Source organism: Muscardinus avellanarius (assembly GCF_963383645.1).
Source record: "Muscardinus avellanarius genome assembly, chromosome: 6".
In the NCBI taxonomy this organism is placed as follows: Eukaryota; Metazoa; Chordata; class Mammalia; order Rodentia; family Gliridae; genus Muscardinus; species Muscardinus avellanarius.
Window position 1 is genome coordinate 134,112,505 of NC_137791.1, and position 14,418 is coordinate 134,126,922.

Consider the following 14,418-nt stretch of genomic DNA (forward strand, 5'->3'; position numbering starts at 1 on the left):
CGGGACGGGCAGGTTCGGTATAACGTGTCACTTGGAGGTAACAAAGGGACTGTGAGGGACATTTCATTAAATATAACTACCGATACTTTAGAGGTTACTCATTGACGGTGCAATTGCTTCTGTTTGCTAATGCTGCTTTGCAAATAAAACTTGCTGCCGACCACCCCTGGGTGTAAAACCAAGTGCATATCAGCATTGCTTAAAGAGCTCTGACGGCGCTCTTCATGTTAAGGATTCCTAATTTAGCTCTTTCACTGGGATTTATTGGAGGCTGTCAAAAAATAATTTTCCACTGGATATGCCAGAGGTTCGGACTTCAGATAAATAACACACTTTGTGGGATTGATTTTCTCAGCCACCTTGCTGTCTGCAAACCTCACTCCATAGCCATATCTAGAGCGCCCTCTCGCTTCGCTAAGGGCAAGCCCGTCTCCACGACCCCCGCCCCACCCCCCACCGGCTGGTGCCCGTGCCGCCTGCCCAGGTGAGCGGCAGCAAGTGGGCAGAGCTGGAAGAGCACTGGGTGGCGGACTCGGCTGACTCCTGAGCATGCTGGGTGCGGTCCTGGTGGGGCTGCCACCAGCCCGTCCCTGGTGCCCTCTGGCCGTGGCATCTTGAGGCAGTGGGCGCTGCTCCTGGGTAGACACGTGGGATTCTCTCCAGAGTGCATGGACTGGGGCAGAGCGGGCCGAGGGGTGGGGAGGAGGCGGCGCTGGCTGTGATCACCTGTGATCACGTGGGTGCTCAGTAGGAGTGCCTCCGGCCCTTTTGTCTGCTTCTGTTAGGAATGAATTTGCACGTACAGCCCCTTCTGAATGCAAGTTAAGTTAAAAAAAAATTAGCTGGGTGGGAAAAGTGGAAACGTGATTGCTGGCTAGCCAGGGCTACTTTAAGCTTTATTCTCTGAGCAGGTATCACTCCCCTGATGTAGGAGACAGGTGGTGGTGGCGGGAGGGGGGGCTGGTGTGGTACCCTGAAAATCTGACATTTCAACCCGCAATCTTTGTAAGAAAATTATGTTTCAATTTGAATCTTGACATTATATGTTTACAAAATTGCCAGTTAGATAACTTAAGTGTGTAAGACAATTAAATAGAAAAAAGATATTCACCGATGTTTCCCTCCATGTTATTAGAAATGTGTTGTTTCTTACGGACATGTCAAACCTTTCACTGTTTTTTAGTAGATTGGAAATAAATGACGAATAGTGCAAGGCCTGTTGCAGACAAGCATGGTGATACTGGTCAGCCCTCTACCGCTTCCCAGACACAGTGTATTTTATTTTCTGCCGTGTTTCAAAACAAAGTCACCGTGGGCTTGCAGTAGAGGCAGGTGCTGTGAAGGATGAAGGATGTCGTTAAGCTGCGAGGAGCACATAAAGAGCAGTAAATATGCACCCACACCTGTCCAGCACACCGCGCGTGTCAACACCACGAGGCCGTGTAAGCCAAAACACAGGCAAACCTTTCGTATTTCCTCGACGACAGGGACTCCATTGACTGTAAATGACTAAAATCACTTCTTACATTTCACTCTGTGCAAATAAAGGACCCGAGGGTCCCTGTCTACCCAATGCAGTGTGTGCACCTGCACCCGGCTGGCTGCTGTCCCCAGGATGCCAGGCTGTTGCAGGCATGCTTTCCTTAGGAGCAGGCGAGGGCCACGTGCACAGGCACAGGGCACACTCCCTGCTCTGGTGTGGTCATTTCCTCCTGTGAACACACTCGCTCGTGTCTAGTGGCAGGAGAGTGGGCCTTGTGAGCCCCGGCTCCCGCCCTGCCCTTAAAGTTCTGCAACGGGCCAGGCAGCCCGGGTGGAGGGCCCAGGGTCCGCACGCCGAGGACCTGCAGTGGCGTCCACTGAACTGCTCAGCTCACACTCACTGGCAATGCAGGACAGGGTTGGAATCGTGTTTATTAGGTGAACAGGCGATCGTGAATTTCTACAACACGGTCAACTCAGGTAGATAAGGACCCACAAGGGAGCAGGGATGGGCCACTGCTGAGCGCCACGATGAGGCCGGGTTCTTTCCAGCTGCTGGGGTGGGGGTGCGGGTCAGAGACTTCCTCTGAGAGCGCGGGAGCGCGTGGCCTGCTGCGCCTCAGGTCTGGAGCAGCCCCGCCACGGCCGCCCGAGGTCTAGGCGCCATCCCGCCCTGCGCTCAGGGCTGCTCCGTGCCACGCAGACCGCTTTCAGTTCACGCGTTGCTTTCCAGCTGCTAGCAGCCTGAAGCCACTGGCCTGGGTACGCCTTTGTGAGCTCGTGTCTGCCAACCCCCTCGCCCCTCATCTGGCTTCCTGATAAGAGTCTGCTCACAGTCACGCTGCAGTGCCAGGGTCGCTGTGTCCCGAGCGCCCGCCGAGGCCGGCTAGCTGTCGTACCAGTCGAGGAAGAGCAGGGAGAAGGAGCACATCACGAGGAAGAAGAGGACCCACACGCGGAAGCCGGCGTTATTCTTGATGGCCTGGTGGGGGGGAGTGCGCTGTGGACCCCGGGAGGACGGGGTTCTCGCCCCCAGCCCACGTGCCCCACCCACCCCCCTCAGCAGCACTTGTGTTGCCCGAACCCGAGCCGAGCTCACCTCGGGTGGAGCCATCATTATAAAGCAATGCCAAATGGGGCTAGAATCCTATAGAAAACTCCCTGTTCTGCCATAACCGGGCAGCCCGCTCAAGTCTCCCAGAAACCACCCGTGTCTGTCCAGGGCGGAGGCTCAGGGCGGTCACAACCCTGGTTGGTGTCACCCAGCAATACCACGGCAGCAGGTGGCCCAGCGTGACACTGAAACCTGAGCTTAGGACCAAATCTCTCAACAGAGGCCTCAGACGCTCCTACAGACAGCGGCCAGGCTCCGCTTCCCCAGGCACCCAGCCCTGAGCTCAGGGAGCCGGCCCACACACGCTGCTCCTCTGTGGGGATGGGGTGGGGTCCTGAGCACAGCTGAGGTGGCCAGTGGGCCTCATGCACCCCTGTGGCTCTTTGGCACTGGCCGAGGCCATGCGGTCATAGGGTTGGCCCCGGGCTCTGCCCCCCAAGGCCCTGGGGCAGCCCTGCCAGCGAGACCTCTGGGATGCGGTGCTGCCCGGGCCAGAAACACTCACCTCTCGGATGTCCTCGTTGCCCTCCTTGATGTTCTCTGTTGCACCCACGACCAACTGGTGAATGCTGTCGATTTCGGCTTCCTGTGGAGGGAAGACTGGGATAAATACTCTCTCCTCTCCCCCACAGACATCATGGGGAACTCAGTGGCGGCCGCTCACTGAGGGCCCGCGGCTTTCCCCACACAGACCTTGACCCCTCACAGTGCCCCGAGAGGTAGATATCACCCCGAGTTTATGAAACTTAAGGCTCAGAGTTTACTCACTCCCAAGTCACAGAGGGCCCAGTGGCAGGCCGGGATGAGAATCCCGCCGTGTTGGACCCCAGGGCCTGTGCCCTACCTGCCCCCTCTCCCGGGCCACTCACTGTGTAACAGGACAGAAGCCGAGAGCCACTGTTCGTGGCATGGCTATCGCATGCCAGGGCTTTGCCGGTGGCCCCTCACTTATTTTTCCAGAAGCCCAAAAAAGCAAGCTTCAAAAGGCAGGCGCTGTGTAATACACATGCTAGCTTCCAACCAGCGCGGCGTGTCTCGGGCTCAGCCAGCTTCCCGGAGCTGTCGTGCTAACTGTGAGGCCGGCTGCTCGCAGATAATACTGCCTCCATACCCTTGCAGAGGAAGGGATCCTGGCGTCACGCGGGGAAGCCTGCTCAGAGCGAGCGACGCCAGCTCGCCTTCGGCTGAGGCGAGGCTGCTCCAGTCCCGCCTGGCAGGGCGTGTGCTTGCTCAGGGTGTAGAGTCCAGGAAAGCGGGCCTGGCCACACGATCCCAGCCACGATGGGTAGAGATGAGAGGCACGGGATCACTTTGCACACTTTGCAGGAGGGTCTCAAAGCAGGAGACCGGCCTTGCCCGCGTCCCTATGAGGCACTGGCTGGGAACGGCCAGGGACACCGACAGAAACACCAAGAAAGACACGCCATTTCCTAGGTCTTAGAGGCCCTGCTCCCCAGGTCGAGCGCCCAGAGCTGAGGGGCAGGAGGCAGGGCAGTGCTCTCTTCTCCCCAGGAGGGCCTCGTTGGCCCGGTGCACGGGAATGGCCATTAAAGAAATAAAAGCTCCGGCCATTCGTGGAGTGCAGGGGCCCAGGGTGGTGCGGCCTCCCTTGCCCGCCTGTGGACAGCCTCACTGCGCTGTACCGCAAATAGGCTCCTCAAGGCAGCGCTCCCTGCCAGCGTCCGCTGGCTGTGCTACCCACACAGGGCACTATCTGGATTTAGCACCACCTAGAAAGAATGGCACAGCCCAGGTAGTTAAGAGTCCGCTGTGACTGGCCAGGCGCCAGGCACTTCCAACTGCCCGGCTAAGAGCGAGGCAGGTGATTGATTCAGCCCCATCTTTCAGGCAAGGAGCAAGGCTTGGGAGAAGCACCGCTGCGCACACGGTGTGTGGTGGTGTACCGGATCGCACCCTTGGCACCTGGGCGTGTGCACACGGCTGGCCTCCTGCAGCAGTGTGTCCTGGGTATGCTCTGGGGACCCGGGTCTGGCTGTTGCACACGCCAGGCAGCTGAATGAGGTCACCAAGTCGAAGCATCTATATGAAGGCAATCGCTGGGCTGCTCGGTTACGGCGTAGCACACACGTGCGTGGACGGATCCCTCAAGGTGCCTCTGAAAAGGGCGGCTCTTGTGACCCTGAGCTTCTGAAGCAGGATTAGACTCCGTTACCGTTCACAGTGAGCTGCTGCGTGGCTTATGGAAGCCGTTCTGTGCATGGACCAAGCGCCCCGTGGGACACACTGGAGAACAGCAATTTTGGCTTTCAAACCCTCCCATAGTCTGCGGCTTAGCAGGGTGTGAAGAGCTGTGCCAGCTGCTGGATCTCAGAAGTGTAGGTGGGTAGAAATGACTTGACAGTTCACTTAAGAGAACAATCCTTTTCCCACGAGAACACGTACCCGAGGCTGCGTGGGCCTGGCACCTGGAGAGCGTCTGAGCTCCGGTGCCGCAGTTGACTGGCTATAGCCCCCTTCAGCACTGCACTGGGCTCGTCTGCAGGTCACCCTGGAACCTTACAGCAATCCTGCAGGGCTGCCCCTCACAGATGGGGAACTGCAGCACAGAAGGGCGACCTGGCTTGTCCCAGGACAGCCGGAACTGAGCCGCCTGACTCCCAGGCCGGGCCTGCTTAGCCTGTACTTAGCCTGGCCTGGGTCCCCAGGACGGCCTCCCCGGCCCACAGAGGCCGCTCCAGGGCCACCAGGCTTTCACCCAGCTGCCCACAGCTACAGAGAACAGGAGCTTTCAGGAGAGAGGCCCCCAGGTCTCAGTACGTTGCTCTTTTAGGCTAAAACTTAAAAGTCCTGTGTTTTCTGTTTTTGCTTACCTGTTGCAAAACCTTTTCTGTGAAAATCTCTTGGAGTCGGGAGATTTCAACCACTTTCCCTTCGATTTGTCTGCAGGAAAACAAGAATCAATAAGTTACATATTAATCATTAGCACTTGGTAATCTAACAGGAATATTACGCTTTCTAAAGGAACCACCTCTCTGGGCAGAGGCATGAGCCCCAGTGTCGGATGGGAGAGAGGAGACTGCTGGAGGAGGAATTCCAGTGACAGACTCGCCTTCCTCATCTCCCAGACTAGTCTAGGCATGGGACTTCTTGGAAATACGCTCTAACTCTGTAAGGCGATTCTCAGTCCCGAGAGGTGGGCGTGTGAAGTACCCTGCATTCTGTGCTAGTCTGTAGAGACCAGGGAACATAGCGTTGTACCTTGGTTATAAAATACAAGTCCCAGCTGGGCATGTGGATGCATGCCTGTCAGCCTCTCATCCCAGTACTTGAGAGGCTGAGACAGGAGGATCGTGGTTTGAGACCAGCCTCAGCAATTTAGCAAGACCACTGGAAAATCAAAATATAAAAAAGGTCTGGGGGTGCGGCTCAGAGGTAGAGCACCCCTGGGCTCAGCCCCAGAACCTCTAGAGGCATGCTAGGGGCAGGAGGCAAAGCATATGTGAGGCTGGGACTCCCACCCATCAGGGAGAGATGGAAGAGGAGCCTAGGGAGAAAAGGAGCAGCTCAGGCTCAGGGAGGAACCGGAGGTGGTGTGGGGAGCCCTGGAGGCCCAGCTCCAAGGACCAAGGCCAAGAGCTGTAGGAGGAAATCTGGGCTGAGTGACTGGAGTCAGGATTTTACTTGGGGAGTGCCCATGGCGCAGGTGCAGCAAGTCCCCAGGTCCCAGCTCTCACATCCAGGATGCTCCCGACAGTTGTTTTTTTTTGGTTTGTTTTTTGTTTTGTGGTACTAGGGATGGAACCCAGGGGCATTCTACCTCCGAACTACACCCCCAACCCTATTTTTTTATTCTTTTTTTTGGTGGTACTTGAGATGGAACCCTTCTGCCTCCAGGCTACACTCCCAGACCTATGTTTTATATTTTTATTTGGAAACAGGGTCTCTTAAGCAGCACGGCTGGCTTCCAACCTGCATGATCCTCCTGTCTCTGCCTCCCAAGCGCAGGGATTACAAGTGCTTGCCACCACACCCGGCTTTATTCTTTATTTTGAAACAGTGTCTCTCTAAGTTGCAGAGGGCCTCTCTAAGTAGCTGAGGCTGGCTTTGAACCCATGTGATCCTCCTGTTTCAGCCTCCCAAATGCTGGGATTATATGCGTGTGCCACCACACCCGCGGTGGCACTTGTGTGTGTGGCCCTGGAAGCAGACCCCAGTGGAGCAGGCGCCCTTACCCAGCCCAGCCCCTGCCCCGTGGGCAGCGCCATCACACCCAGGTGACCCACAGGCACCAGAGCGTCCCCAGCCCAGCGCAGCCTGTCACCTGGGAAGGGTGGGGGCACGTGGGCACAGGAAGGGGGCGCGTACCTACCTCACCTCGTCAAACAAGCTGTTCATCTCACCAATCAGCCGCTGGTTTTCTTGTTCAAACTGCGAGCAAACAAACAGGTTCAGGATGACACTGCACCGAGGGGCAGGTGCCTACAGGAGCACTCCGCCCAACCCCGCCACCACGTCCCTCTCCCCGCAGTCTCCGGCAATGCCTGCTGCTAAAGACCATGAGCATCTGCCCTTCTTCAGGAGACCCCAGAGATGGCGGCTGCCATCTCTGGGTTCCTTTTGGGTCTGCCCCAACTCAGCGTGTGCTGATGTTCCTCCCCAGCGTGAGGTATCCAGGGCCCTGTGAGCGCCCACCACCTCCCACAATCCCATATCCTTCTGCCCGCCTGCGGAACAGCGGTCTGAGGGAGGACCAGGTGTGGGCCATGGCAGATGGGGCCATCTGACTTCCTGGCCCGCCCAGTGGGGACAGAGGCCCAGGGGCCCGAGCGATGGCTCACCCTGGGGTCTCCTTGCCTTGGCCTCGAGCCTGAGGCCCTGCCTGATACAGCCACTTGACCCCTGAAGGCTGAGCCCGGGGTCCTCCCATCTCATCCCAGAGACCCACTCTGGCTCCCAAGCTCGCCGTCCCGTCTCAGTTTTCTGTTCTTGGCTGAGCATTTTCTGGAAGTGGCCTAGGATACTAATCCTTTGCTGTCTTGCTAGACTGTGCGTGTCTGAAACTCCTGGCCCACTGGGTTTCTTGAGGGTGGAACCCATGCAGCTCTCTAGCGCTTCTTCCTTCGTGTGTATTAAAGCCCACAGGCATTTTCTGAGACTTGCCAAGCGCTGTGGGGGGAGGGGCACACACGCAAGGAAGCCCTTGCCCTCAGAGGCTTTGCAGTCCCTGGCTTGGTGAGCTGTCTACACTTGGCATCCCAAGCCCGCCTCCAATCTGTCTCTGACTCCCTGGCCAGACACCTGTCACAGCAGGATGCTCCCTGCGGCCCTGCCCCTTCATCCTGCCTGGGCATCAGGACCCAGTCTCACAGAGCACAAGTACCAGCTCGCAGCTCAGTGCCCTTCTGCACAGGCTAGCTCGGCCTGGCCGGGAGCTTGGGGCGCCCTGCTCGATGCTCCAGGACTATGTTCCCTGCGGTCCCCCACACCTGGCTCTGTCCTGACATGTCATCTTGGCCAGGGAGGCCTGGCTTGCCTCCTGGGCAGGCCTGACTTTCTCCTTGCACCCCGAGTCCAGCCCAGGGCCTGATGCTGTAGGGCCCTGCTTCTCAGCAAAACAGATGCCTCCGCTGCATCCTGGGCCCACTGGGTCGGAACACGGGTGGGTTGGCCAGGCAGCTGGAAGGGTAGAAGTGCCGGCCACACCTCACTGCTGCCGAGGGCCACTGCTTAGAGCCCCTTTAATTAGGCATCAAAAAGGCTATTCAGGAGAATAAAAAATTCACTGCAGAGTTTGGAAGTATGAACTCCGTTAACTGTCAACTCAACAATGGCTTACGGGCCAGTATTTACGGAAAACATGTAATTACTGCAGCTCTGGGTGCTAATTTACTTTGACTGATTGTCTTAGGTGCCACTCAGGATTATCTTGGGGGGGGGGTTGAGGAGGCATTTTCTTTGAATTTTTCTAATGATAAAATATGGCCCTGCCCTTTTAAATCCACAGTCCTTTTATGCTTTGAAACTGTTCCTAAACAAAATTAACTAGTGGTCTGAAGTGATTTATTGCTGAAATGTTCCTTGAGAACAAAGGTTTTTTGTTTCCTCCCAAGCCCGGGGCTTGTGGCAGGGCTGCACTTCCTCGTGGGCCCCTCAGTAATTGTTACTTCTGAGAGCCTCTGTAAGCTCAGGGTGCACTGGGGGCAGATCTTAGCTCTGATTTGGATGCTGCCTGAGAAACACATCCCCAAAGGAAGAGCAAGACACAGATGCTTTAGGGAACCCGAAATGGTCAGGGCCAAGAAAGAGACCTGTCAGTGGCCAGGAGCTTCAGTGTACAGCTGCTCCATTCCAGAGAGCGGACTTACATGAAACTGAATTAAAAAAAAATATCCCCTACTCCTCAGACTGTGCCCCGCCATTGCTTAACGGGGCCCAGCAGGCCCAGGCTGGCTGGGTAACAGCCAGGGGCTGGCATTCACTGGCACCAGGCTCAGGTACTTTCCAAATGGCACATCAGTGTGCCTGTCCCCGGGAGGTGGCAGTGTGCCCGGTGGATGTGGGAGCCGGTCCTGTGGCTCGTGGGAGCTCCTGGGTGACCCTGGACCAGTTCCTGGATCCTGGGCGGCCTATCAGAGTGTACAGATGTGGCAGGTCTTACCCTTTCCTGCCTGATCCTGAGGATGTGGGGCTCCCAGCCCTTCACTTCTAAGCTGTGTGACCTTGGGCAGGTCGCTTAAGCTCTCTGGACCTTGGCCTTCCTCACTAAAATGGGGATAAACACAGCACTTAGCAGTAGGCTGTTAGAAGGAGCCCTTGAGTTAAACAAGTAAGCTGTGTACCAAGCACAGGCACACGGCGAGCTCTCAGTGTTCTCAGGGATACGTAGCACTGGTTATTGTCTGGGAGACAGGTTCTAGAAACGCAGAGTGGGTGGCTGGATGCTCTGAAGTCCCTGGCCGTTTCACTCTCTCGGCCATTGGGGAAGTGCACGTGCACGCGTGCACACACGCACGCATGCACACAGCCTCCTCTTGTAGTGTCCACCTCTGGCCCATGGCCATCCACCTCCTGGTCCTGGGCAGGTGCAGTGCTAGACCACGGGCCGGGTCTCCAGTCTGCACACAGGAGGGGTGTCTACGCACCCTGAGAAAGCAGGCCGCAGCTGCTACCTAAGTCACTGAGATGAGCGGCCCAGGGTCCCCAGCGCGACAGTAGTCGGCCGCCGTTCTGGGGAACCTGGTGGGGCCCATGTGTACCCTGTCCAGGTCTCCTACAAAGGCACAGTGAGTCACTCCAGCCGTATCAACCCCCCACCCCACCCACGACCTCCCCTGGGGACTTGTACCCAGCGTACAACACCAGGCATGGAGCGAGGTGGCCTTCGAAAGGCCACGGGCTCTCGCTACAGTGGGGCCAGCACTGCCCCTTCTACATGGGGTTGCCCAACTCACGGTGTGCTGGGGTGCACACAGCAGCCCTTGGCCCAGCCGTGTGGCAGGCGTGTGAGCCCGTGGTGACATGTAGCTGCATTAGCTCACCCAGAGGGCAGGCCACCTCCTGACGGTTCTGCTGAAGAGTTCCTAAGCTGGCCTAAAGTTTACAACTCCACGGTGTGAATTGAATCCTATAGTTTTAAAGAGCAAATCTCAAGCCGGGCGTGGTGGCGCACTCTTGTCATCCCAGCATTCGGGAGGCTGAGACCGGAGGATCGTGGTTCGCGGACAGCCTCAGCTACTTAGTGAGGCCCTCCGCAACTCAGTGAGACCCGGTCTCAAAATAAAGAATAAAAAATAGGGCAGGGGGTGTAGCTCAGCGGTCTAATGCCCCTGGGTTCCATCCCCAGACCTGCAAAATAAAAATAAATAAATAAAATAAAATCAAGATAAAGAGCACATCTTTCTTACAGAGGCCTTTGGGTAAGAAGGAGTCTGGGAAAAGCATTTCCTTTGCAAAGTTCCAAGGGCGGCCAAGTGAGGAGCACAGGGGACCTCCTGTCGGGCCACCTGGTCTCCTTGCCCCAGGAGCCCACGCCCAGGCCCTCTCTGGGCTCTCACAGATGTGCCTTCTCCGACACATCCCTTGACACACCCGGTTCTGCGACCCTCGCTTGACCCCGCCCGACCCCATGAACTCGGAACCCCCAGGGGCCTCTACTTCAACTCGTGCTGTATGATGCTCAGACTGTACTAACGACTTTCATGTTCTGTGTGGGGTGCTGGAGATTGAAGCCAGGGGCACTCTATCTCTCACCTATACCCCTGTCCATCTTTTCTGTTGTAACAGAGTCTCCCTAAGTTGCAGAGGACCGAAGTTGCTAAGGTTGGCGGTGAACCTGCGATCCTCCTGTCTCAGCCTCCCAAGTACTGGGATTACAGGTGCGTGCCACCACGCTCGGCCATTCTCGTGTTCTCGATGGATGGCTGAGCTTGGCCCTAGACCATAAACCCTGCTAGCTGGCTGCTGGGGGCTTTCGTGGCTCGCAGGGGACACGGGCTAGGGGATACCGTCTATGCAGATCTAAGCGATAGACAGCACATTCCTCTCTTTAAAAGTGATCCCAAGGAACCTATCAACAAGCGCAGCTGGTTTTGCTTGAGTAAAACATGGACTTAGAAAAGGAGAACTTCTTGAGGTAACACTGGGAAACAGTCGGACCCCACAGTCTGACCACATGACACCTAAAACAAAAAGGCACTGAGATACCCATATCCTGAGTTATAAATGGAAATTTATTGGGTAGATCATATAATACCCTGCAACCATTCTGTAAAATATAACAACTGTTCCTTTGGGTGAAACAATAAATTAAACTGCTATTATCGGGCTTAATTCATTATTTCACCCTGAGGGAAAATTCCAAAACAGTGATTATAAATTATGGCCACAATTTGCTATACCACTTTCCGATTTAAAACCAATAGTGTGGTATTTCTTTCTCCTCAGTTTCAGGGTTGAGCCTTTTAAATAAGACTGAGGTAGTGAGACTCTGAGATACAGTGCTTGTCTATGTTTCCCAGTTGGGAAAGAAGGCTCACGGGACATGCAGTAGCCTGCACATGGTGGCCTTAGGCCCATCACCCAGTGACACGATACACATCACAGTCCTGCCAGCTCCGTTGCGCTAGTCACTGGTGCTACCATGCTGATACCCAGCGTTGCTGGGAATGGTACCCCGCGTGTGTCCAGGGGACTCAGGACAGGAAGAGATGGATGCATGGACATCGGCATCACCAGGGAAAAAGAGGCACGCACTCTGCGCTCTGGCTGATTTGCACGCAGTCACACGTGGACACCTGCGTGGCCCCGCCATGGCTGGTCTCTGGGTGTGAGGCTCCGGTGTGTGTGAATGGCTGCTGGCTATCTTGGCCCTGCTGGGCACCTCGCCGGCCACCACTGTAGCCTGCTGGGAATCCATTCTGACCAGGCTAAAGGCCAGCAAGGCTAATTTCCTTCCCTAAATTACACAGACAGCGACAGGAGGAAGCCTAACCAATGCTCAGTGGTCCTCTCAGTGGGCCAGCCTCGCTGCCCGCCTCCCTCCCCAAAGCCGAGCTCCTCAGTAGCACTCAGCAAAGGCCAGCGCCTGTGCCGCCCCCACTGCCCACAGGAGGAACGCTGGGCCGCTGGCAAGCAACTCCGGTGATTCTGACTTCTTCCTTTATGCAGAATGGCAGGGCCATAAAGAGCAAGAGGAGTTTGCATCTGCACTCTGCTTAAACACAAACGCGCTCTTTTTGTGTGTGGTACTGCAGAGGGTCTAGGCTGCTGAGCTGAGCTGCGATCCTCCTGTCTCAGCCTCCCAAGTACTGGATTACAGGCGTGCCCCACCGCGCTGGGCTTACGCTTTCTTAACTTTAGAGCAACAGGGCTGTAGGCATTCTCATCTCTAGCTAGGGGAAGTGGGGTATCCACTCATCATTTCCAGCAATAAAATTATTTTATATAAACTGATGAAAACCCACGAGATTTTAAAAGGCTTTGCCATTTTTAGCTATAAGAAGGAATGGGGTCCTTTGCAGTCACAGAGCCGACGCAGCCTGCCCCACCCCACCTGCCGGCCCTCTGCCCTCGGCCTCCTGAGCCCCCTTGCCTTCGCTGCCGCCCCGCCCCGCGGCCCTCCCACTGCCTGGGGAGGGGCTGCCTCCCTGGAGACCTGGCTGCCATCTCTCTGACCTCCCGCAGGGACACCGCGAGGCTTCTGGGGCACCACTGCACACTGGTGTGGAGGGCAACGACCATGTAAAGAGGGTCAGAGACAGAGGCTCTGGGACAGGAGCAAAGCTGGGGGAAGACGCCACAGGCCGCTACAATGTGACTGAGTTACTTTCTCAGCTCGGAATTACTTCTGTCTGTACAGGGCAAAGACAGCTCTGTCTTCGTGTTACTGCACAGACGCATTCTCTCTACATTCCTGAGGCTGGCCTTGAACCTCTGATCCTCCCGTTTTTTGCCTCCCAAGTACTGGGATTACAGGCATGCGCCACCATGCCCAGTCTGCCTTACCCTTTAAAACAACCTAGACTTTTTTTTTTTTTTTTTTTTTTTTTTGCGGGTCTGGGGATGGAACCATGGGCATTCTACCTCTGAGCTACATCCCCAGTCCTATTTGTTATTCTTTATTTTGAAGCAGGGTCTAAGTTGCAGAAGGCCTCACTAAGTAGCTGAGGCTGTCCACGAACCACAATCCTCCGGCCTCAGCCTCCCAAATGCTGGGATGACAAGCGTGCGCCACCATGCCTGGCTAACAACCTATATATTTAATATTACACTCAGCAAAGTCACTTGTTCAACAAATAATTCCCAACTCTGCTGTGGCTCTGAGAGCACAGCAATGAGAGCAAGGCTGGCCTGCTCTGTGGTGGCTAGGAGCCCCTCAGGCCGGCCGGACTCTCCTGGGGCAGGGAGAAAGGCCCCTCCGTGGAGACCCAGCAGCACACATGCCAGCCCGGCAGAGCTGTGGTCGTGTGGTGAGGCCTGGGCTTGCGCTCCTGCCCTTCCATACGGAGGGCTGAAAACCCTACTGTGCTGCATGCTAAGTAGAGGACTTTGGGCTAGAGCCTGCTTGCTTTTTGCCAAGGAAAGGAGAGGGTAATGTCCCACCAGCTCCGATGCACTTGTTAACAGCACCACCAGCACGCTCTGTCCACTGTCAACTGCTGCGCTGGCCGGCCCCGCCATCGGGAGGCCTGTGTGAGGGAGCCACGGTCTTGTTGTGGGCCCGAGGACAGCGTGACACCAGGCAGGGCGGCTTCAGGGGATCACTGCCCCAGCAGAGAGCTGCGGGCATGAGATCAGGGCTCTCGTCAAGCTTCTCACCTTCCTTCTGAGCCCACCGGAGAGGACAAAGGACCCCAACCAGCCCCAGGGACAGGCACCCCAAGGAGGCGCCTGCCCTTTCTTTTGTAATCATGACTTATTCTTCCTCTGCATTACCGTACACAGGCAACTTAACAGCTACAAAGCAGACGCATTTGGTCTAGGAGACAATTTTACTGCTGGTGAAAAGGGGTCTATTATTAGTAAAATTATCTCAAGGTGATTTCTTCAATTATGCTACTGAAAATTTAAAACATATGAAGAGCGTATTAGGAATTAGGAAAGTAAGTGGGGAAGTGGATATAAGAGACACATTTGTAATTTTTAAACCTTGTTATAAAACCAGGGCAAGGGCATTGAGGATGACCTCCTACTCAACAAAATGGTTCTGGGACGACCAGTTAAAAATTAACGGAGAGCAGAGAAGAGCATTACCATCTGTATTTCTTCTGGGGAAAGCTCGTCTTCACCTCTGCCATCTCCCCAGGTTCCTGACTCAGGCTCTGCTTCGGGCACAGTCCTTTCTGTTGAAACAAAACACAATA

At 55.8% G+C, this 14,418-nt stretch overlaps 1 protein-coding gene across 3 annotated transcripts in view; it reads right to left on the bottom strand.

Annotated features, from left to right (window-relative positions):
- Window positions 1-2,368: 2,368 nt before the first annotated feature.
- Window positions 2,369-14,418, bottom strand: part of STX18 (syntaxin 18) — a gene marked incomplete at both ends in the record, with an annotated part of 109,072 nt that continues 97,022 nt past the window's right edge. For all 3 annotated transcript variants that reach the window (XM_080697974.1, XM_080697973.1, XM_080697975.1), the window contains 5 exons: window positions 2,369-2,464; window positions 3,102-3,182; window positions 5,428-5,497; window positions 6,927-6,985; window positions 14,309-14,397. In XM_080697974.1, coding sequence (XP_080554100.1) covers window positions 2,369-2,464; window positions 3,102-3,182; window positions 5,428-5,497; window positions 6,927-6,985; window positions 14,309-14,397 — 395 coding nt within the window. The remainder of the gene's footprint in view (window positions 2,465-3,101; window positions 3,183-5,427; window positions 5,498-6,926; window positions 6,986-14,308; window positions 14,398-14,418) is intronic.